This window comes from Ursus maritimus, unplaced genomic scaffold (assembly GCF_017311325.1).
Source record: "Ursus maritimus isolate PB19 unplaced genomic scaffold, ASM1731132v1 scaffold_4, whole genome shotgun sequence".
In the NCBI taxonomy this organism is placed as follows: Eukaryota; Metazoa; Chordata; class Mammalia; order Carnivora; family Ursidae; genus Ursus; species Ursus maritimus.
In genome coordinates, this window is record NW_024426552.1 from 66,987,422 (window position 1) to 67,012,336 (window position 24,915).

Below are 24,915 nucleotides of genomic sequence, written 5' to 3' on the forward strand. Positions count from 1 at the left end.
TTACGTTAGAAACACCTGAAGCTGTCACGGATTGTCCAGAAGAATTAGTTATATGAGAAGCTGCCAGGTAACTCTAGTTGTTACTAACACATCTCTGAACTACGTAATGACATACCCAGCTGAATTGCCAGCCACTGTTCGTGCCCAGAACCAAATCATTTGCTGTGCTCGCCATCGCTCATAGTATCTCAACTCTTCTTTCTTCTACCGAACAGGCCCTGGGCGGTTACAAAGCTGTTGACTCCTGCATCTTTGTGAAGCTGTTTGCTCTTGGGTGTCCCCCTCAGCACAGAGGTGTTCGTGCTGGGCCGGGGGACCCGTCTCGCAAAGCTAGTACTTCCCTCCGCACCGTTCAGTTCTTAGCTCATCGCATTCATGCAGTTGTCATGAGAAGATCATTTCATCTTTCTGAGCCTCCGTTTCTTCTGTTCCCCAGCCCGCGGGGGGGTCTGGAGATTTCAGTGTGAAAGTGAAATGGGAGAATCACGGGGACGCCCGGCCCGGTGCTTCACATGCGTGGAGTGCTCAGTGCCTGTTCACTTCTAGTTTGTTTCCACTTCCAGATGCATATTTTCTCTCCTCTTGTGGTTTATAATACATTTTTATGCCGTATCAGAAAGTTGCCACACGTCCCTCTGTAGCATCTGTACTGTCTCTGCCTTCTCACTCCCACTCATGCCCATCTGGAAATGAAGGGCGTCTTCAAGGCCAGCTGCTCTCACACCCCTCACCATCTAGTCGATCATTTATGAGATGGAGCCCAAACCTGCCCCGCTGGCCCTCAGGCTTTCAGAGCCCAATCAGTAGCGCAGCTGTTCCTTGAATGGAATGTGTCAACTTTCCCCTCTTTGTTTGCTGAAGGTCTTTGAAACAATGTCCCTCTGGCTTTTCCTCTGTTCCTCTCCTCGGAATCCTTGCGCACTAGGTTCCCAGGCCTGGCAGCAGTCGGTGGCTTCGACCTTGGACACTTACCTCGTCATCGAGGACCTCAGTCCTGGGAGTCCTTATCAGTTCAGAGTCAGCGCCAGTAACCCCTGGGGGATCAGCCTTCCCAGCGAGCCCTCCGAGTTTGTGCGACTCCCCGAGTACGGTGAGTCCCGGCCATGCCCGGCACCCCAGGCGGGGGATGCAAGGCACCTGGCCAGCTCACACGCTCACAGGTGCCGGCTGGCCGTTGGCAACCTGGAGTTGCCAGTGGCTTCAGTCAAGTGACATTTCAGAGACCTGATGAAAAGTGTGATTTCAATGGTCTTGGAGCAAAAGTGAGGTCTGCTACCCATGTCTACCCCGGGGCCTGCCAGGGTCCCTGGGCACCTGAGTGTGTCTCCAGGAACAGAGAGGGGTGGGCAGGAGTCATGAGTCACGTGGATGCAATCTGCCCCCCTTCCTAGATGGGAACACCAGACCCCCTCTCCCCTGGGACCCCCTGCCAGGTGTAAGTGTGCCTCATAGCAGCAGAGATAGCCCTGTTCACCAATGTACGTTGGGGAGAGGAAAGCCAGCTACTTGAAGGCTTTGAATCAAAATGAGTATTTGATAGTTTCCCCACACCCAGCATTCCCAGAATGTCTTTTTTCAAGGTAGATACATTTTTTAAAAGATTTCATTTATTTATTTATTTGTTTATTTATGAGAGAGAGCACGCATAGGAGTGGGAAGAGGGGCAGAGGGATAAGGAGAATCAGGCTCCCCGCTGAGCAGGGATCCCTACCTGGGGCTCCATCCCAGGACCCTGGGATCATGACCTGAGCAGAAGGCAGACCCTTAACCAACTGAGCCCCCCAGACGCCCCTCAAGGTAGATACATTCTATGTGGATGTGTTGGGTAATGAAAACACACCTATAGCTACGTGTGAGTATTTCACAAATACCACCTATTCGCTGTCTCCAGGCCCCCCTGGTCCCAGGAACAATCTGAAAGAGGATACTTGTTAGCCTGAAGAAATCTCCAAGTAGTGAGGTGCTCCGTGGTGCAAGGAGTGGGCTGTGTGTGTAGGGGCGGAGGAGGAGCTCACTGCCCTGGGAAGACCACAGACCTGTGTGCCTCTGGGTTAAGGGATCCCGGAGTCTCCAGAGGGGCTTCAGAGACCTTCTAGGGCCTTCAGCTGCAGCCCAGTCCCCCCACCCCCGCTGACTCTGGAAGGGCTCCCCAGCCCGTCCCCAGAGGCTCAGCTCCCTCCCAGTGGCCTTGCTCCCTTGGACCCATGACTCACTGGGAAACCTTGGCCCTGGGTCTTAGAATTCAGCATAGGTGAGGCACCTGAGCCTCAGCCCAGCTGTGCTCTGGATGGCCTGGGGTGGCCCGGGTCACAAGAGCCACACTGCCGGTTTGGTCCTCTCCTCCCAAGCCACTAACGAAATTCTGCCTCGTGTCTTCCTTCTTGTGAGCCTTGGTCCCGAGAGACAGCACAAATACGTATTGGTGTGCGTGCGTGTCTCTGTGTGTGTGCACACGCACGCACACGTGCCCGCACGTGCACGTGTAAATCATTGCCAGGGAATTAACACATCATATAAGGTGATGCTGCCAACATGTTTCGGGTTAAGCCACGTCATCCAGTATAGCAGCTGAGCTCGTCCCTGTCTGAGGCCGCCGGGTGACAGAGCGCGGTGGTTCGGGTGTTCTGAGCACATTCCTCTCCTTCTCTCCCCTGGGCCCTTGTAACTCTTCCCCCAACCTCCACCGCATCCCCCCTCAGCCCTGATTCTCACTGGCTTTTCTAGGCCCTCCATGTGTTTTTCTCTCCCTCTCTTTTAATTTTTTCTGCCAAATTTCTATTTTAAAAATATCCAGAGGTTACATCTCCAATTGTCCCACGTTTTCTTTTGTTTATGTAGATGGCCCGGGGTGGGGGTGAGGGGTCTGACTCTGTCATGTCAGCTTCCCCTTGGATGATATTTTTAAAAACAACATTTCAGAGAATCCTGGCATTTTCCCACTGAGTTCGACTCCATATTTGGTCACGAGAATTGCTTTGGGGCGATGCAGACACTTTTCTGTGAATCTTTATTCTGATATGACTTCCTCAGTATCATGGATTCTCTCTCTTCCAAGATGCTGCTGCTGACGGTGCCACCATTTCCTGGAAGGAAAACTTTGATTCGGCTTATACTGAGCTGAATGAAATTGGAAGGTAATGACCCGCTTTCTATTCCTTCGTTCACGGCCCCTTAACATCATCACCTCAGAATAACGACTTGCGTTCGTGTTATTTGTTTCTCCTTACTAAGTGTATTCTCTCTGTAGCAAGAAAAAAACTCAAATATTTATGTGTCTCTTCACCGCTCTTTTTTTTAACTTTTTAAGTTGGAAGGGAGGCTTCCCTCGTCAGCCGTCAGCCTTTCTTCTGTTCTGGTAGAAGAATCTAAGGCTCCGCCTTTTCTTCCAAGTACCACGTGAGCTACGCCTCCCGAGTTCTGATACGCGGCACTTTCATTATCATTCAGTTCAGCTATGATTTGTTTCCTTTTTCCTCCTTGTAAGAGAAATCTACGAGGCACAGCATTCCCCGAGCGGGTGCTTGTGACGGAGGTTGCGAAGAGAGCCCAAATGTTCGCTATTCCCGTTTCCTAAGCAGGAGTCACAGTGTAATTCATGACCTTTCGTCATAATACTTTTCATCAAAAACCAACTTTTGCTCTCCTCTCACTCCTTGTGTGGCCAGAGGGAAAAAAGGCGATGGAAATTTACACGGTGTTGATGCTTCTTGAGTATCGACAGTGTTCCGGATACTAGGCAGATATCGTATGAGAGGTATTTGATGTAATCCTTGCTGCACTGTGAGGGAGTGTTTGCCTGGATTTCCAGGAAAGGAACTCAGGCTTGGGAAATTAACGTTTTCAAGGTCCTGCAACTAGTAAGTACAGAGCCCGGATTCCAACCCTGGCCTACCCAATTCTTAAGCCTGTGTTTGTTTTTAGTAAACCACACATATGTGGTTTCTCACTGTAGCAATTTTTGTCAAAAATAAGCTCTAGCCATGGAAATCTAGTTTGCCCCATTATACTGAAGTTTTGTCAAGTTAGGTGAGACTCCAGGAATGACTCGAATCCCCACCTGGTTCTAAATGAAACTGGCTCCATCGCCTACGTGCACCAGCGATTCCCTTCCCAGGACATGCATTTGCTGTTGAGGGCCGTAGGCGAAGGCATGTTTTACCTAGGAGAGATGGATGGCTTAGTCTTTCCCAAGGGGAGATCAAGTTTCTGATCTGTTCAAGGCAATCGATTTTTTTTTAAATCTCATCCCCAGCCATCTGACGTTTTCCTCTCCTCCAAGTACAGTCCTCCTATTTTCAGGAGATCCTTTAAAAATGCTGGATGTGAGCAGAAGGGAAATAAAACATCTAGATACTGACGGGAGACACACGAAGTTATCTGTGGGCCATAGACGTGAGTCATTTGTCTCCATTGCACGTAAACCTAGAATTCTAAGCCTAAATGACTATCTTGTTAAAAATAGCTCTCTGGTAATTAAGTAGTATAAAAACCGTGATGCAGAAAGAACCATCTTTGCTTCTAAAGTCGATGTAGAGAAGGAAAGAGCACTGGAGCATGGCACGGTTAGCCGGAAGTAAACTAGACGGGCACCACGGCAAATGTAAAGAACCAGAGAGTTGTCCCCTGGGCATGCTGACTGGCGACTTGTACGGAATTCAAAAAGGCAGCAGGGCCAGGCCTCCAGGCGAGGATGGCAGGTTGAACCCAGCCATCTGTTTTCACTCCGTCCTGAGACTTCTCCGAATCCCCACTAAAGGAATTTTTCTGATCAGGCACATAAGGATGAGGACGTTGAAAGAAGAGACAACTACAGTAACATATTTGAAGCAGAAAACAAGTGAAAGAGTGACAAATGACCTAGGAGCCCGAGGAACTGAGTCCAAGTCAGTCGTGGGGTCCAGTGAGAGCCAGTGTAACTTTTGCAGCAGGATTCCCCAAAGGCTTGGGTCCTGGCAGCATCAAGTACCCTCTGCACCCTGGTGTGAAGAGGACGTTGAAATGGGAAGCAGTGGCTGAAACTGTGTGACAGGTCGTGGCTCCGGATCTCCTCCCCAGCGGCAGGCAGCTGTAGGGCCGTCCTTCCCCACCCAGGAAAAGGCTGGAGGTTCATTCTCTAGACAGGTAAAGCGAAGTGCCTCCGTTCCCAGGGACACTGGCACAATCGGGGGCAGCAGAACCTTCCCGCAAACAGGCCCCTTATGAGACTATATCCATGCTGGATGCTCGGGACCCCAGCTTTCTCAACCACCCGGCCTCCAAAAGGGGACAACTGGGGCTTCACTGTCTAGGCAGGAAGTAGGAAGATCTTTCTCTGGGAAAGCTGACCAGCCCAAGAAGAAAGTCTTAAAGATACTGACTTTGGAACTTTCCCAACTAAACAGTCCACTCAGATCACACTACAGTGAAGGTCACATTGACAGGACCCACCCCCACCCCCTACTCAGAGCTTCCAAACACTGTTTAGTCCCCAGCTTTCAAAATGAGCCAACTTCCAGTGCCCGCCGAGACTGAGTAAGCCCACTGTGGCCTATCTCTCCCACTGATGACAACCGGAATCCCTGGACAAAATACAAAAAAGCAACTACCTCAGGATTCTGAAAAGTCAAGAACACAGTGAGTGGGGAGCCAAGTTAAAACTTGAAGAAAGTCAAGGACAGCCGCAGTGAGTTCTCTGGGTTGTTTGTTGGGCTTTAACCCAAGGGCGGGCCAAACAGGGAACTGGGCAGCATGCACGGGGGCAACTCCAAAAGAAACCCATCTTTTCAGCCAAAAGACAGGAAAGGGGGTCCCTCTGAGCTGAAGAGAGCAGGAAAATGCCTTTCCCTGCCTCCCTTATTTCTCTCGTTGCTTTAACCCAAGCAAGAAGCTAGAACTCTGGAGGAATCCCATCTACGAAAACGGGCCCTTGGGAGGCAAAGAATGTGTGGGAAATGTCAGTGAGGAGGGAGCTGAAGAAGGAGAGCCCCCGTCCTGTGCCTGGAACAACACAAATCCTGGGCTCCGTCCGGGCTGTGCACAGACAGAACACACCCGCAGAAGCACAGCGAGGCTCTGCGAGCTGAACTCGGCTGTGAACCATCACTCGGTCACCCCGCGGGGACTCCTTCGTCCCGCGCTCATCTCTGAGTGGTTCTCATAAGGGGCAGTCTTTGTCAGAGATGAGGCCTGAATTCTGTCACAAAAAGGAAAATATTCATTGTTTACCGGAGTTGCAGCTGTGAATAGCCCTGACCTAGTTGCAATAATGGAAACACTGAATATTGATTAAAATATCATTCTGTTGGGAGGACAGGGGATGGGAAAAGTGGTCATGTGGTGAGCACGGGGCGGAGGCGGGGAGACTAACATCTCCCTTTCCAGAGTGGGTGTCAACAGATTATCATGAAAACTGAAACACCAAGAAGCCACACAAGCGTAGATTCCCCCAAATAACAGACTAACATATAATTACCTGATATGTTAAACTGCCCCCTCAGGTAAGGAAAATGGGGTTGGGGCGGGAGGATGGGATACTATTAGTTTTAATAAGAAACCTTAAAGCTAATTGACTTTTTAGATCATGGGGATGCGTAACTTGGATAAGCACACACACACACAAAAATTAAGGTATAGAGGCGCCTGGGTGGCTCAGTGGGTTAAGCCTCTGCCTTCAGCTCAGGTCATGATCTCAGGGTCCTGGGATGGAGCCCACATTGGCCTTCCTGCTCAGCGAGGAGTCTGCTTCTCCCTCTGCCCCTCCCCACCCTACCCCTCCACTCATGGGCTCTCTCTCTCTCTCTCAAATAAATAAATAAAATCTTTAAAACAAAAAACAGCTGCAGCTCAGCATGGCCACCTAGTTGAGGTGAGCTCTCCCTAGCATTCAATTGTTTTCATGAGTCCAAAGTCCTCTGGGACGGGTGACCTCTAATAATCAAACGAGAGAGTGCTGTTAAAAACCAGAATGGGGGCGCCTGGCTGGCTCGGGTGGTGGAGCCCCGGACTCTTGACTTTAGCTCCGGTCATGATCTCAGGGTAGTGAGAAGGAGCCCTGCCTCAGGCTCCGTGCTCAGCATGGGATCTGTTTGTCCCTCTCCCTCTGTTCCTCCCCCCACCGTGCTCTCTCCCTCTCTCTCTTTCAAGTAAATAAAATCTGTTAAAGAAAAACATAAGGAAGGGGTGCTAGGCTGGCTCAGTCTGTGGAGCATGTGACTCTTAATCTCAGGATCGTGAGTTTGAGCCCCACATTAGGCATAGCGATTACTTTAAAAAAAAAAAAACAGATGGTAATTTATTAATTTATGATACAGACTAGAACTACCAGTTTGACCAAATATTTGCTTACTATGCAAAAAGAATGATGTCTGCTACATAACAGGCGTTCAATTAGTATTTGTTGAATACTTGTTTTATCGATTAGCAGATTCTCTTCTTAAAGATTTATTATTATTATTATTTATTTATTTGACGGAGAGAGGGAGAGTGTGCATGAGTGGGGGCAGGGGCAGAAGGAGAGGGAGAAGCAGACTCCCCGCTGAACAGGGCTCCACCCCAGGACCCCGGGATCATGACCTGAGCCAAAGGCGGACACTTAGCGACTGAGCCACCGAGGTATCCCAGCATATTCTCTTCCTTTGTGAAAATCTGTAGTGGAGAAACACTATCTGACTATTGTCAGAAAGTCGCTTGGTGAGCACAGAGCCAGTCCAGGAGTCAGTGGGACAATCTTCGTGGTGGCCATGGTGTTGGATGCCTCCATCTCCGCTAGAGGAATGGACGGCTCCTTGGATGCTTGACTCCTCTACTCGTAGGTTAGGGTGCCTCAGGGACGGGCGTGGGATGGCACTGCTTGTCACCTCTTTGACTCCCTGTCTCTGCTCCCACTGCTGACCAGTCCCCCTTCTACTTCACTTTCCTACTACTTCTTGCTGGGCTACAGATGTGTCTGGGAACCCTTCTGTTTTAGGGGTGGCTAATTTCGTCAGATGTGAGGATGGCATGGCGGCGATGCATTTTTAAATGTCCTTGTCAATTAGAAATGACCGAAGTATTTAAGAGTGAAATAACATGATATCTGGATCTCGCTAAAAATACTACAGAAAAAAGGCAAGAGGTAGGAAAGGGATAGATGGAATAAGATTGGCAAAATGCTGGTGATTGTTGAAGCTGGCTGCTGGGTGCACAGGCTTATACCGTTCTCTCTACTTTGTGTGTATTAGAAAGTTTCCATAATACCAAGATAATAAATAGAAAATAAAAGGAAAAATTGCCTCTTTAAAAAATGTTTTTGAAATTATCATAGAGTAGGTTTCCTCCTCCTTGAACATTACTACTACGGTTGTATTTTACAGAAACGTACTCTGCTTAGAAAACCGAACCTGCTGTTGATGAAAGTGACAGAGAAACCTATTGACTAAAAATAGTATGAGTTTTTCGCATCTCAGAGAACCCTGAAATGCTAAGGAGGGAAACATGGCTTCTCTAAAGGATAACATTATAATTTAAAAATGCAGAAGTAAGACTCCTAAGAAGTGGTACTGTCCGACCCCTTCAGGTAACACTCGACACATCCTAGCTGATGCAGGAGGCTTAGCAAACGCTTTCTCCCTCTCGCTCTCCAGAGGCCGCTTCTCCATAGTAAAGAAGTGCATTCACAAAGCTACGCGCAAGGATGTCGCCGTGAAGTTTGTTAGCAAAAAAATGAAGAAAAAAGAGCAGGCTGCCCACGAGGCTGCCTTGCTTCAGCACCTGCAACACCCCCAGTACGTCACTCTCCACGACACCTACGAGTCCCCCACGTCCTACATCCTGATTCTGGAACTGTGAGTACAGGCGTCTCGGGTGGCCTCCAGCCGTCTGGGCTATTTATTGTCTCCGGCAACGTCTTACAGTGTACAAGGGGTTGTACGTCACACACGTTCTCTCGTCCGTTTTATAAAAATGTGGTTCCCATTTATAGATTTAAAAAAAACAAGTATAGGGGCGCCTGGGTGGCTCAGTCATTAAGCATCTGCCTTTGGCCCATGGCGTGATCCCAGGGTCCTGGGATTGAGCCCCACATCAGGCTCCCTGCTCCGCTGGGAGCCTGCTTCTTCCTCTCCCACTCCCCCTGCTTGTGTTCCCTCTCTCGCTGGCTGTCTCTCTCTCTGTCAAATAAATAAATACAATCTTAAAAAGAAAAGAAAAGAAAAAAAGAAAAGAAAAGAAAAGAAAAGAAAAGAAACAAGAGAAGACAGAACCAACTCTGTTAATATTTGTAATTCTGTTGTGATACTTTAGATAGCTGTGTGGTGGCAGGTCGACTGTCACTTTGGATCTAACAAGTACACTTACAAGCAGCCTTCCAGAACCTAACCTGTTTGTTGGGAGCTTCCTAACTTAAAAGGTGTACTCTGTGGGCAGTGAACTATTTTTATGTACAAGTGACAACACGTTACACCCGAGTTCCAGTAAAAGGTGTTATCACTTGTCTATCAAGGTAATATGGTGGACCCAGAACCTTGGCCCCTTCGGATTTGCCAGCTGGCATCATTCCAGGGGCAGGTGCTGATTTACCAGGCTCCCACAGTGCAATGGAAGGAAGCCATTCTTGGAGTGAAGAGTCTGGGCTCTCATCCCAGCTCTGGGATTTGGGGCAGGGTCTTTAGATTCCTGGGCCTCGGGTCCTCATCCATGAAGTCTGAAGAATTATTTCCACTTCTCAGAGATGTTACAGGGATTAAATGAGATGAATAGGGGCGCCTGGGTGGCTCAGTCGTTAAGCATCTGCCTTCAGCTCAGGGTGTGACCCCAGCGTTCTGGGATCGAGCCCCACATCAGGCTCCTCCGCTGGGAGCCTGCTTCTTCCTCTCCCACTCCCCCTGCTTGTGTTCCCTCTCTCGCTGGCTGTCTCTCTCTGTCAAATAAATAAATAAATAAAATCTTTAAAAAATAATAATAAATGAGATAGAATAGTGGCTTGAGCTCGTTCAGCAAATGTTCACTGAGCACTTGATGTGTGCCAGCCGCTGTGCGGACCTGGGCCAGGCTGGAAGGAACAAAGATGAAAAGGGGTGCTCCTTGCCCTTGAGGAGTTGAAAGTCTGATGAGGAGGACCGATCACTAAGTGAATGATTTCAGTTGAATATGTAAATATGGAGAAGGAAACAGGTGTCTTGGAGAGGGTTGCTCTGAGAACATAGGAAGGTGTTTGTTGGACTCAAGATTCAGGAAAGATGAGTGGCGAGGCAGTGCCCGAGGTAAACCCTGTGCTAAATCTTGTTATGCTGTGACCAGAGGTCTCCCCTTTGGTGGCCATCCAAATCCCTGGTAGAGCTTTTCTCTGTAGGTGGGGCCTGGGCATCTGGGTTCCCCAAAAGCTCTGAGGGTGAACTTGGTGCGAAGGCTTGCAGGTCTCAGAGCGGCGTTGCAAGAAGTGCAGGGGGGCGAGGCTTCGCTCCTGTCAAGGAGAGCAGGAGAAGACACCAGGGGAAGGAACAGGCTAGAGAAGAGAATGGAAACTTGGCTGGAGTGGGGGGAAATCCGCTATGCTCAAAGGTGGTTTCCGCCTCTGGCTCACGCTCCTCCGCCTGAGCATTTCCGGGGCATGTGCCTTTGACAGCTCAGTGCGCACTGCAATAGCAGTTGACCGCTGGTCACTCTAGGTGCTCAAGAGAGCACAGGGGACCTGATAACAGTTACTATTTACTGAGCACTTACTGCTGCCGGTTAGGCTTACATGCCTCATTGTCTCGCTTGATTCTTGCACAGCCCTCGTAATGAAGTGGGTGTTTTTGCTGTTGCCGTGACTCCCAGTTTAAAGATGAAGAACCCAACACAGGGTTTAAGTGACTTGTCCCAAACCCTCAGCCTGTAGCTGGCAGAATCACGATTCAAATCTGGATCTGGCTGGCTCCCCCAACCATGTTTTCAGTCACAGTTTTTAAGATTGGAAAATTGCTCAAAAGGCAAAGGATCCCAAAAAGGGTCAAGAATGCCAAGGATAAACTTTGCCACTTTCCATTTTTCCCAGCTAGAAACTGACAAATAAAAGCAATCTGCAAAACACACCTGGGGCAGCTTACAGCCACCGGGCTCCAGTTCATCAGAATATTGAGACAGAGCGCTTGCTCTCTCTCTCTTTCTCGCTCTCTGAAGACTTTCTCTCTTTCGGACAGGCCTTTCTCCTTGTGAGCAATTTTTAAGTTTAACAACATAAAATGTGTCTTAAGGTTACACAGATTTCTTCCGTGGAGCACATGACATGTGTAACTTTTAAATTAATTAATTTTAGTTCTGAACATTAATTTTGGGCTCTAACTAAAATACGCATGCGTGGCAACATCGCTCTTCATTTGTAAGAGGGAGCAGGAGAGATTTTAGAGCTCTGACCGATTTGTACGTGTGTTGTTTTTCCATTTCTTTACAAACATGTCTCCGTGGCCGTTTCCTCCCTGCCTTCAGGATGGATGACGGCCGGCTCTTAGACTACCTGATGAATCACGACGAGCTGATGGAAGAGAAGGTCGCTTTCTACATCCGGGACATCATGGAAGCCCTGCAGTACCTGCACAATTGCAGGGTGGCCCATCTGGACATAAAGGTAACAAGAAAGAGCTGCCCTTGCAGGGAAATGGCCAGGTCCAGCCTGTCAGCCCTTAGCCTGAGGGAGGCCCATCCAGATTCATTTTATTGACTTAGGTTAGAATCCTGACAAACGTCAGACAGGAGTTAGGTCGCCCACGCAACTCGAGTGTGATATTCATGAATTGATGAGGACACCCCAGAGTCCCCGTGCCATCTGGGGTAAGGGAAGGTGGGGAAGATTTTCCTGCCTCATCTAAGATTTTAGAAGGAAGCCCATCAGTGTCAGTTTATGATGGTGTCCAAAGGAAGCCCCCGTGTTCCAAAATGAATAATCCATTCTTTTTTTGAGTCCGTGCAGAAGCAAGGCGTGGTTGAGAAGACATGATTTCCAATGTCAAGCAGCTTCTCCGAAGCGCTAGCCAGCCCAGCATGTAGTCTAGCTTGAGGGCCCCCTGCACTTTGCACAGGCAATTTCCCGTGCCCGGTAGGCTTTTTCAAAGACGAGCAGGACCATGTCTGAACCACCAGAGTCCTACTGGTACCAAGACAGAGAGCTGACCTTGCCTTCTCTTCTCCCTCACGCCCGGGTCTCCTCAGCCCGAAAACCTGCTCATTGACCTGCGCATCCCAGTGCCTCGGGTGAAGCTCATCGACCTGGAGGATGCCGTCCAGATCTCGGGGCACTTCCACATCCACCACCTGCTGGGGAACCCCGAGTTCGCCGCCCCGGAAGTGATCCAAGGCATCCCCGTCTCCCTGGGCACAGACATCTGGAGCATCGGGGTTCTGACGTACGTCATGCTCAGTGGGGTGTCCCCCTTCTTGGACGAGAGTAAGGAGGAGACCTGTATCAACGTGTGCAGGGTGGACTTCAGCTTCCCGCACGAGTACTTCTGCGGCGTGAGCAACGCCGCCAGAGACTTCATCAACGTGACCCTGCAGGAAGACTTCCGCAGGAGGCCCACGGCGGCCACGTGCCTGCAGCACCCCTGGCTGCAGCCCCACAACGGCAGCTACTCCAAGGTCCCCCTGGACACGTCCCGCCTGGCGTGCTTCATAGAGCGCCGCAAGCACCAGAACGACGTGCGGCCTGTTCCCAATGTCAAGAGCTACATTGTCAACCGGGTCAACCAAGGGACGTAGCCATCTCCTCGCCCTTGGGGTTCCACGTGGCAGTACGGTGTGAACCAAAGCAAGACTGAATGTCTGTAAATAATTCTGTTCGTTCGCTCCACGCAGTTCTCTGGCTTGAGAGACGGACCTCTTCAACCCCGTCAGTGGTTATTCAGGGTCTGGGCAGCAGTAAAATTACCCTCAACCCAGGGCCTTTCCAGAAGGTCTTTAGAAGAGAGAGAGATGCAGAGAGTCACCCAGAGCATTAAAGAGAGGGGGCGAGGATAACAAGAAGATGAGCCGTTATAAGATTTTCACAGTGTGTTCCGAAAAGAGTGGGGAACTGGGCAAAGCTAAGCTCACGGTGGTGAGTGTAAAAGGTTTCTAACCCTGCTGAAATTTGAAGCAAAAAAGTTCTATTTAACAGAGATATCACTTATATCCACTATTCTGGTTTCGATTACTTAGCTATAGTTTCTTAGTAGGCTACATACACACATACAGTAAAATCTATCCCGTTCAGGTTTCAGAGTTTTATAATAGAGAGGTATATATGAAATCAGTCATCAGTAACTTTGAGTGCTCCAGTTAAGACAGTAATTTATTTACCGAAGCATTACATTGTTTTGACTAAGCACAATTAGACGACAAGTTTTTTAGAGCATTTTATAAATCTTGTATAGAAATCTTTTACCAGAACCCGTGCATTAAGAGAAGGCAATGCTACCCTTTTGCAATCTGTGAATGAGAAGATTTTTCTCTCAGTCACGTGTATTTGATTAACATAGGTTCTGTATATGAAACGCTACCCCCAAATTCACTGGCAGCTCAGAGTTAAGCTGGCAGGAAAGCCTGCCAGGAAATAAATCCAAATACAGTTAAGCGTCGTGGGGCTATTTTTATGTCTACACTCTGAACTAGGCAATGAAGATAACAGGTTCACACAAAAGGGCAAATAGAAGCCTTTGCTACGGTCCCTGTGAACAACGTAACAACACTTTCTGACCTCTTCTACAGCTGTACAATGCAGTCCTCAGAAAGTTGGCTTGCTTTATTTCTAACCCCTTCTGGAAGCTAAGGGGTGCTTACCAAAAGGAGGCAGCCATATAGGCCTCTAAAGGCCTGGTCCCAAGTCCTTTTTGAAGCCATGGAATAAAATCTGATACATCACTCTGACAGAGCATTGAGCTGTCACTGTGATTGCCGTACCTGTCACCACGCAGCCACTGAGATTTCCCTGGACCAAAAGGACTAATTGCACTTTGAGGCCAGCGCTGCTTTCTGGTGCGTATTCTCCACACAAGGTGATTACGAACTGCCCTTTTTCCCTTGCTAGTGGAAAAAAAAATTTCAGCCTGGGCATTCCATGGTGGTTTTTCTTTCTTTGTTTTTGGGGAAGATTTTTGGGGTTTTTTTTGTGTGTTCGTACATGATCCACCCTTTGTTTTCTAGGATGTGTCTTGAAAATTGCTGTTATGCAAATATTATTTAAAAAATACAACTCAAGTGTTTGTCCTCAAATCAGGTTTAACGGCAGTGCTTCTCTCCCGTAATAGGATTGAGAAAATTAAAAGCACGCCACACAAGTGCAAGCAGAGAGCTTATGAGGGATACATAGAGTTACCGATCAATCTAAATGAGAAAGGTTGGTGGACACTAAGCCTGAACTTTAATATATAAAAACACTTATTCCCATAGCGGAAATGTAAAAATAGAAATACTCATCTTTCTTTTCCATTGGTTTCAGAGTCACCTTCCTCATCCAGCCTCCACCTCATCCCATCTAAGATTATAGATTAATCAATTAGTAGGAAGTACAAGCAATAAGACTAGATAGCACTTCGTATTTTTAGGATTAACCAAATATGTGGAAACTGATTCCACCTGTATTTGGTTTCTAGTTTCAGATGGCCCTGGGTCACCAAGGCGCCCTCCCTCAGAGCCCGCCCCTGACTCACCCCGCTAGTCTCCATTTAAATCTACATGTATATACAAATGCTATCTGATACGATATTTTACAATTTAAAACATATGTACTAAAAAAAAAAACCCAAAAAACCTTTTAATAAATATGTCTTCATTGTGAGATCTAGCCTAAAAGAAGAACGCCTGGTCCCTAGGGCTTGTCACGGGATGCAGGGCAGGTGTTGAGGATTCCAAACCCCCATCAAGCGTGGCTTGGCGAGGTCTGCTTCGTCCACTGTGCACAATGACTAAAGAACTCCCTGCTGAGTCCTTTTGAGTTTTTATGACCATGGAAGAGATGGGCTGGGTTTCTGCTGGAGGAGATTAGGGCCTTGGACTGTGGTGCGCAGAGGGCTCAGGAGAGCATTCACAAAATCATGTTGTGGGAGGGCCACTGACAATGTTAGAGCCAACGCTTTTATATCAGCGTTTCCATCAGAGCTGGGACGGCCGAGGTGTGGGGTTGTGTGGAATCTCCCCTCTACCCAAGTACACATGTTGGGGAAGTGAGGAGACAGGAGAGGCTGGACATAGAAATGCAAAGTAGTATGATTCTGTTAACTGGAGCCTAAGTACAATCATTAGAGTAGAATTAATTGAATAGAGGCCCCAAGAGAAAGGGTGTGTATTTTATATAGCTTGGTCACTGAAGAAAACTAACAGAGAGGTGCCCTGTCTGCAAAGCCCCTGCTGCCTCCCCAAGAGGAGTACGATAGCAGCCCTGCTTCGAGAATTCTCCATAGCTAGTTGGAAATAACAAGGAATCCCCGAAGTTGGGGCTGGGAAATGTACTTGAGGTTGCTCTGTGGGCAACTGTGGTGAGGGATGAAGGATTAGAAACCAGCTTCTGTACCTGTTTTGGCAGATATTTATTACTTTGCGGTAGAGAGGGGGAGAAGAGAAAATAGTCCACTTCCACCATAATCGTCATAGTTCTGGAAATCAAAACTTAACTAGGAATTAGAGTGAACTTGCAGTTGAAATGGGAAAAATTAATGTTGGTTAAAGTCATAAGTTTCTTGCTTGGCTTACGTTCATTGCATAGAGTTTTGGGGTTTTGTTTTGCAAGGGTGGGATGCAGAAAGAAGGAAAAGATCAGGGACAACTCATAATAATTTTTTAAAGATATGATGATTTACTGCATCTTTTACATTTGTTTCAAATTAAATAGATTTATATCCACTTACAGCTGAATGTTGGGAAAATTTTTAAGAAAAAAAATTGTAATGTTGGAGGTGTCCTTCAGGACTCTCACAGCCATAAACACTCTTGGGGGAGTAGAGGAAGCAGAGGAAAAGCTGGCTTCACCGCTTTGTCGTTCACAAAGCCTTTATAAATAGTAGTGCCTTTCAGAGGGGAGGATGGGAGATAAAGAAGTTCATTGTATTTAGATTGATACTGCAGCATTTTTTTTCTTTATGTTAAAATACCTTTTAAATGAAAACATCTGAATATAGGGTGAGGCCAGGAATTCTTGAGTTTCAACCTCAGCTATTCCTGATTCGTCCTTTCTTACAGAAAGTCTTTGTTTTTCTGTCCCGAATGTCCCCATTGTTAAAATGGGAATGGGGGTGGTAGAAGGAGGAGGGACTTTAATCTCATAGGAATGTTGCAAAAAATAGCATAGTTGGGATGTCTAAAGAATACTTTGGTTTTCTTAAAGTGCTACACACTGCCAGTGCTAAGAATTTTATTAATAGTAACTTTGAACATTCCAGGTTTTCAATATTCATATTTTAGGATACCATTTGCAAACTCATGAGATTAAATTCTGTAAATTGATTTTAATTGGAAGTACCAGGTGCTCTTTGTCTAAATGTTATTTGGTCTTAGCCTGTAATTTCAATCATTTAAGAGCTTGTCTACAGAAAAGTTAGGAGAGCTGATGGTCTTATGTGAATAAACTGTTTTTTTCCGTATTTCTGATGGCAAAGCCAGAGTAGGATGCCCTCCAAAGCAACTGCTGCTCTTGTTCTCAAGCTTTATGCTCTGGAAAAATTGACAGAAAAGAACTCAAACAGCCACTTTCCTCACTGGAAGGGCAGAAGTGAGAATAAAATATTGTTTGATATCACAACTCATTTCTTCAGAATCTCACCGGCATCCATAAGAGGCAAATTATATGCACAGATGTAGAAATGAATTGAACTGTTGGATTTTGGAGGGAAAACCTTGGATCTTTTTTTTTCTTTTTAAGATAATAGGTGTTTCAGGAGTAGCATATTTGCTTTCCCATCGTCTCCATGATTTAATGCCCAAGAGTTAGTCATTCCTTGTTTGCTTGCCTATGTGAAAGAGCATGGAAATTAAGATTTGTGAGAACATGAGGGAGCAAAGACATTATAAACTAGATGGTGGTTTTATCTGCATATTGACTAAAGCTTTGTCTCACAAATTTGATAGAGGAGGAAATGTTACAGACGTAAGGGGTCTCTGTAGTAAGGCAAAAGTGCAAACTCACCACTCCCTTGTTCAGTTTTGAGGAATGTGGGCTTTATTCCTTTTTCCCCTGTGTAGCGTCTTGTGGAGTCTGGGTCAGGCTACCATAGTAGGTGGGCTTCCAATGGATTTATCTGCATTATGGCTTTTCTATTTACTATTTAAAATCTAGGGTTCGTTTGGAAATTAATAATTAAATCTAGGGTGCATTTAGAAAAGACAAGGTTTATATCTACTCTACTAAGAAAAGGGAAGCTACTGTGTTAATATTTATTTTCTAAAAACGATAAGGCTCTCAGTCATTTCATTAATTCTAGAGGGTTAAAAAGAGCTGAAATTTGTCCATAGCCTTAGACATTTTTAATAGGAAATGTTATTCATGTGAGAAATCTATGTAGAAATAGAACACAGAAATATCATAGGCCATATTTTCAAAGAAAGGCATTTCTGCATTTTCCATATGTGTAGAAGTTAGAGGAGAGGAAAAAGCAATTACCCTAAGACAAATTTTCATCTTTAAGGGACATTTATGGAAAGCTTGAAATTAATACTCATGAAAGCCTGAACTATTCATAGGCTATTGTGTTTTCCTGTCAGCCTGTTTGCTGGGAGATTCTAAAATGTGGTCGGATTTAGTTTTATTCAAATGATCAAGATCAACTCTTTCTTCAGATAGCTGTTATTTCAGAGGGTGAGGATAGTTGAAAAAAAAGGAAGAGTGGTGGGGAGAAAGTGCAAATAAATTTCCTGGCGTCCCAACTTAAGCAAGCCAGTTTGCTAGCCCAGGGGGAGCTAGCATTAAGAGTTCCATCAATGCCTGACTTCCATCAAGAAATGAATCCACATCCTGGAGTGTTATGGGGACTGTTACCATGATCTCAGAGACTGTGGTTATGAATTTGAAGTTAACAAAACATACATCTTCTCTTACTAACTTAAGCCATATCTGTCATCTCTGTGTCTGATTTCTTTGACCTTGGTGCTTTTACTTCTGTTCTGCCGAACTCCAGCCTGCTCTATGGGGAAGGTGAGTAACACCAGTAGTTAGGACAAACGTGAAGACTGAAAAACTGAATATGCCCGTCAGAATGAGATCCTAGTCAGAGAACGGTAGTGATCAAAGTGCAAACTGTTGGAAAATATGGATATATGTACATCTGTACATGTATATAGTGTATAATATGTATGTATATGTTATTGCTCATATGCAGAAATCTATCCAGTTGAAGGCAGCCCCAGTCGGGCAGTTTTTCTACTGGAAAACCATTTAGGGCCATTCAAAACCATTAGGGCTGGTGGGTGGAGTTCGAGTCTACTCCTCTGGGAATTGTTTGCTGTCCTGTGAAGTCCACAAAGCCAAATGAACAAAGCCTGAAACATAATGGGGCCATCGTTACAGCTGTTTACCTAGGGTCAGGAGGATCTTTATGTTTGGATTATTAATAGTTGGTTTGCAAACTGCATTGGCACCTCTTGGTTTTGAGTGACCCCCTCCCCACCAAGTCATTTGAGAGTCTGGAGTGGGCTTCTCTGGCCATTCAAATAAAGGGCCTTATCCAGAAGTGGATAGGTTTCCCCATAGGGACCATTACACATATACATATAAGTACATACTTCCATCAGGCTTGTAACAATTGATTTAAAATCACTCCACAGTATTGATAAATAGCTCTATATTTTCAAGGTGCAGAAGAATTCCACAGCCTTAATTATTTCAGTGTCTTGCTGGTCTGCCTTAAGTGTATCTTCTGGGTTTTTGGTTGTCTTATTATTTTTAAACTTTTCTGCAGTTCATTTTGTATGCACACAATGTCGTTTTGTAAAGGTAGGTTGTAAATATTTTATTTGTAAGTCAAAATCACTCATGCGTAATGTTGTAAAGTGATGACCTGCTGTCTCGTTATTATTACAGTAAATGTTATAAGTTATGGATGAAACTTCAAAATGTACATCTCACAAGTTATGCATTCCTATAAATATACTATACTAAAGATGTTATTTCTGGTGGTCTTTTTCTTTTCTTTCTAATTAAAACCATTGTTCAAGGAAAGAGTAAATTTTTTTATCTCTTCCCCAAATATATGAAGGCCTTTGACAAGTTGAAAATGGCACGTTATCATTACAACACTTTTTGCCCAGCATTTTGGAAAGAAAGCAACAATTTTGTAGCCTGGAGAAGTATCCTAAGGCATTTATCCCCCCCCACCCCCCACCCCGCCAAAAAAAAAAGGTCAAGTAAGTCTCAGGTGTGTGTCGTTAACTTTATTCTGGTGTTCTGGGTGCTGAATTTGTTAGAAAATTGTCAGGCCATTTGAGCTGGATCTCACAAATTTATGCATCATGGTGTGGACTCTCGGAGTCTGGATTAGCCTATACAGACGTGATCGGTCCGCAGGTGCCGCCCAAGTGTAAATGAGACTGATTCAGAGTACAATGTCCATTAGCGAGAGTATTAGAGATTGAAGTGTTTTGATTAGCTTACTTTGCCAATAAGAACAAAAATGTTTTAACATTTGGCTATTTCATCAAAATTTCACTGCATTTATTTGAAATGAGAAACAAGTCTCAAAAGCATGGGTTCTTCACACTGGCTGGTCAGCACAATCTTGTCAAAGAAAATACAGACATTAGAAATATAGAAATCAGAATCTATTTAATGAGTAAGCATCATGAGCCATATATGGTTTTAAGGGTTATTTCCCTTAAAGTATTGCCTTCTACACATAATAGGAATTTCCCCCACTTTAAGGGATTTATTTGTAAAGACCAAATACGCTTGGATCTTCAGATTGGCTGGCAAAATTATCCTCCTGGATAACCTTGATACGGAGCAATTCATCCTCCTCTACTCTCCTCTCTCCCTTCCTCATCCGCTGTACACTTCTTACTACCTGCCAAGCAACTGAGCTACTTTAACGGGAATAAACACACGTCCTCCTCCAAGACACACAGTTCTGACAGAAGAGGTGATGAACAATTACCTGCTAAGCCCTTTATGGTCCCCTGTGCCAGTTGCTCTGACATTGTCACGTGCCAGATGCCATGAAGCTAACTAAGAACTGGGTAAGGATCCCCGTCTTCGAGACCTTACCGTCTACTTGGTGAAACCGGGGTCGGGGGAGGGAGGAGTATCAGAGAGGAGGAGTCGTGGCTAATACCGGCAAATAACTACAGGCTTGGCCAGGCAGGAGGTAATTAAGGGGACGTTGAGCTATAAAACGGGCAGGGTTTACACAATCTCTAGAGAGTCTCGGCTTTATGACTCGGAGGTCAATCAGGTATTCGGAGCTTTGAACTCCAGCGGCCCGACCCACAAGCAGCAGCTGAAACACCAACCGCTGCCTCCAGAGCTCTTCCAACACCACACGTGACCGGCTCCTTAAAGCCCGGGAGTGGTGCCCGGCGAGCCCCGCGGCCGCCGGAAGAGACGGCGGAAGAGGCGGGGCTTCCTCGGGTGACGACATTGGGGCGCCGCACGTCTGGCGCGCTTTGGAGTTTAGAACAGAACCGGGAGCTCGTGGAGATGGCAGCCGCAGAAGCAGCTTTGGGGTCATTGGTAACGGGTCTGTACGACGTGCAGGCTTTCAAGTTTGGGAACTTCGTACTGAAGAGCGGGCTCTCTTCCCCTGTGTACATCGATCTGCGTGGCATCGTGTCTCGACCGCGTCTTCTAAGTCAGGTGCCAGCCCGGGAAAGGGAAGAAGGCGGCTGGGTGGCCGGAATGGGGACCAGGAGGTAGAGAGGGTGAAGGAGTTGGGCTCTGGGTGAGAGCAAAAGAGCCAAGCAGGCAGCCGACCCTACTGGAGTCCTAGGGAGTCGGTTGGAGAAGCCCCGAGGCCAGGAACTGTTAGGCTGTTGCGGACCGTTGATGCAAAATGAACAGACCTTTCTTAAAATTAAAAAAAAAAAAAAAAAAAAAAAGGAAAAGAGTTTTAATCGGGCCCGAGTTCGGACAGCTGCTCGGTATACATAATCTTGCAAAGAAGAGCGCGCGCGCTCTAGGGAAGGAACATTTGGTGCAGGATTATATACGGGTTTGTTTTGTTTTGTTTTTTACGTAGAGTTAGAAATCACCATGGTGAAAGGCATTTCAGAAAGTTACACATTTTATCTTGTGTTTTTAGTATGTAGAAGTCTATATGACTTTAATCTTACAGGAACCAGGGAGGTCTTTAAATTTTTCTTAATGTTTGGAATATAACTTTTTTCATTCTTCTTCTTCTTCTTCTTTTTTTTTTTTAATGAAGCAGATGTATAGTGTGTGCTTTGGGCAGAAATAGAGCCCAAGCTTTGAGGGTTTGCTTCCCTGGGAAATAGGAGCAGGGCCCACAAACATGTAAAGTTGAGTTGATTTTATCAGGACCCAGAGAGCAGCTTGCTCCTTGACTCGCAGGCTTTGACACGTGCTTTCAAGTCAGGAAGCCTAGTTTGGAGCGCTGTTGGCACAGAAATAGTCCAATGAGTTCTGTGTATTTAACTCTGAGAAAATAAAATGTGGGAGACAAAGGAAAAGATGGGTGGGGGAAGAATTTAATAGCTTCTTAAATGTTTGGGAGGGCTGTTGTTTAGAAAGGGGGATTTGATTTTGCACTTTGTGGCCGGGAGCAAGAACGAAGGCCAGAGGATAAACATTTCACGGAGGCACTTTTTTGGTCAAAAGAAGGGAAAAACCTAGTACAAATTAGAGGTTTGTTAGCACAGTGTGTCTCAGTCTTTGAGTAAATAAGAATCACCTGCGCATTCTGTTAAACTGCGTGATCTGCTTTAGTAGATCTAAGGCGGGGCCTGATGTTATGTCTTCCTAACAAGCTGCCGGCCAGAGCTACTGACTAGTGAATAGAAGGATCTGAATGTGTTGTCCGATAGACTTGCTACTAGCCACATGTGAATGTGAGCATTATAAATTTTAAAATTGAAATAATTCAGGCACCTGGGTGACTCAGCTGGTTAAACATCTGCCTTTGGCCTTTGCACTCCTGGGATTGAGCCCTATCAGTCTCCCTGTTCAGCTTGGAGTCTGCTTCTCCCTCTGCTTACCCCCACCCCATTGCTCATGCTCTCTCTTTCAAAGAAATAAAATCTTTAAAAAAAATAAAATTGAAATAATCACATGTGGCTAGTGGGACATTGAACAGTGCAGATAGAGAACATTTCCATCTTCAAAGGAAGATTTATCAAGAAGACGTATGAATTTCCTCCACCACCTAAGGGTTTATTCTCACCCTTTGGGAACCCTACTTTGTAAGGTTATTATAAAAAGGACTGAAGCACTGGTTGAAGTGGGTTGGACTCTTCTCACCATACAGAATCATGTTTTGGTGCCTGTCTTCAGTAGTGAGAAGCTGAATGACTAGGGATCTTCGAATGAAAAATAGGCTGATTTTTTTTTTTTTTTTGACAAGTCAGTTGATTGTTAGATGACTAAAAATTGCTTTTTGATACTACATCTTGGTGTGTGTGTGATTTTTGGTAGTTAACTCAAGAATTGAAAACATTGAGAGACCTAGCTGTAATGGAACCCCTTTTGTACCTACTTATTTATGCAAACAGGATTTCTCAGTATTTGCACCCCCCAAAAAACCAAAAGAATTTACACTAAACTCTAACTTCCTAGTTGTAAGGAATACTCAGTTTAAGTAGATACATAAACAAATGGGGGGTACCATTCATCTCACTAAGGAAAGTATTTCCAAAATAATCCATTCTTACACTTCTATCAAACTTCATAAATTATGTTTTAATTAATTTCATGCTTGTAACTGTTGTAATGATAACACATAACAATTTTTAATACTTAGAGATTTATGGTCATGGGAATTAATAGAAATAGAAAATTTACAGTTTTAAATTTGAATTTACATATATTTTGTTATGGAGAAGTATGATAGAGTGATCACTAAAAGTTTTCTAAGTATAAACATAATTGCATTAGAATAAAATTCTGTGCAGACTGTGGGATGAAATATGAGTTCCAAAAATGTAAAATTTTTCCAACTTTCATAGTCCAGTATTTACATATTGATTAAAATGGAGATGGTTGGGGCACCTGGGTGGCTCAGTTGGTTGGGTGTCTGCCTTGGGCTCAGGTCGTGATGTCAGGATCCTGGGATTGAGTTCCCTGCTCAGAAGGGAGCCTGCTTCCTCTCCCTCCGATGGTCCTCCTGCTTGTGCTGTCTTTCTCTCGAGCTTTCTCTCTCTCAAATAAATAAAATTTTAAAAAGAAATAAAACGGAGATGGTCAGTATCAAATCACTATAGCATTTGGATCCCATCGTATTCACTCAAAACAGTGATAACAGTTCTAGGATAATAACGATTTTTTAGTACTCTAGAAATTACATCTTTTGCAACTTAAAAATACAGAATTGTCAAGTCTTTGGAAGTACAGATGCAAGAAATTTTGAAGATCTGATCTAGTTCACTAAGCCATTTTTTTTAAAGATTTTTAAAAAATTATTTGAGAGAGAGTACACAAGTAGGAGTGGAGGGGGTGCAGAGGGAGAGGGAGAAGCAGATTCCCCGATGAGCAGGGAGCCCGCTGCAGGGCTCAATCCCAGGAGCCTGTGATCATGACTGGAGCTGAAGGCAGATGCTCAACCGACTGAGCCACCCAGACACCCCTTCACTAAGCAATTCTTAAGTTTGCATTTTTTTTTTTAAATAAGGCGGTGTTGAATGAGGGTATGCATTCTAGCATTGAAATATCATGATTTATATAGAAAAGGATATTATAAAATAGTACTTCACACAATAGGCTCTGTATTTATGAAACTTTTTTTAATATTTTGGTATGCTTCCATTGATTTTTATTGATATTATTGACCGTAAACCCTATATCGTACATTACATCTCCATGATTTCTTTGTATTTCACCCCTCACCCCCAGCCCCTCCCTGCTCGTAACCCGTAATTTGTTTCCTGTGTCAGTGAGTCTGTTTCTGTTTTGTTTGTTCATTTTGTTTTTTAGACTCCACATGTAGGTGAAATCATGTAGCATTTTTCTTTTTCAGACATTTCACTTAGCATAATAAATACCCTCTAGGTCTTTCCATGTTGTTGCAAATGGCAAGATTTCATTCTTTTTTTGGCTGAGTAATATTCCGCTGTGTACCTGTACCACATCTTTGTGCATCTGTCTGTGGACAACTTAGGCTGCTTCCATATCTTGGCTATTGTAAATAATGTTGGGCGCACTTTCTTTTCAAATTGGTGTTTTCGTTTTCTTCAGGTAAATACCCAGAAGGGGAGTTAGTGGATTGCATACCATTTCTATTTGTAATTTTTTGAGGAGCTTCCATACTGTTTTCCAAAGTGACTGCCCCAATTTACATTCCTGCCAACATTGCATAAGGGCTCCCTTTTTAAACTCCCCATCTATTTCTTTCTTCCTTTCTTTCATAAACATTGTATTTATTTATTTACTTACTTTACTTACTTACTTATTTGACAGGAAGAGAGAGAACACAAGCAGGGGAGCTGCAGGCAGAGGGACAGGGAGAAGCAGACTCCCCACCGAGCAGGGAGCCTGATGCAGGGCTCAGTCCCAGGATCCTGAGATCGTGACGGCAGATGCTTAACCCACTGAGCTACCCAGGCACCCTTCCAACATCTGTTTCTTATCTCTTTGATCATAGCCATTCTGACAGGTGTGAGGTGGTACCTCATTGTGCTTTTGATTTGCATTCCCCTGATGATGAGGGATGTTGGGCATCTCTTCACGTGCCTGCTGGCCTCTGTGTGATCTGTATGTCTTCCTTTGGAAAATGTGTATTTGGGTCCTTTGCCCATTTTTTACTTGGATCGCTTGTTTTGTCAGTATTGTGTTGTACAAGTTCTCTATATATTTTTGATTAG

The 24,915-nt window shown here is 45.2% G+C and overlaps 2 protein-coding genes across 2 annotated transcripts in view; both read left to right on the forward strand.

Annotated features, from left to right (window-relative positions):
• Positions 1–19,057, forward strand: part of LOC121100409 (kalirin-like) — a 117,269-nt gene extending 98,212 nt beyond the window's left edge. The window contains exons 22-26 of the mRNA XM_040621343.1: positions 926–1,090; positions 3,056–3,134; positions 8,601–8,801; positions 11,422–11,560; positions 12,142–19,057. Of these exons, the coding sequence (XP_040477277.1) occupies positions 926–1,090; positions 3,056–3,134; positions 8,601–8,801; positions 11,422–11,560; positions 12,142–12,687 (1,130 nt within the window). The 3' untranslated portion in view covers positions 12,688–19,057. The remainder of the gene's footprint in view (positions 1–925; positions 1,091–3,055; positions 3,135–8,600; positions 8,802–11,421; positions 11,561–12,141) is intronic.
• Positions 19,058–20,502: 1,445 nt separating this feature from the next.
• The window catches only part of UMPS (uridine monophosphate synthetase), a 28,771-nt gene continuing 24,358 nt past the window's right edge, over positions 20,503–24,915 (forward strand). The window contains exon 1 of the mRNA XM_008708146.2: positions 20,503–20,740. Within this exon, the coding sequence (XP_008706368.1) occupies positions 20,585–20,740 (156 nt within the window). The 5' untranslated portion in view covers positions 20,503–20,584. The remainder of the gene's footprint in view (positions 20,741–24,915) is intronic.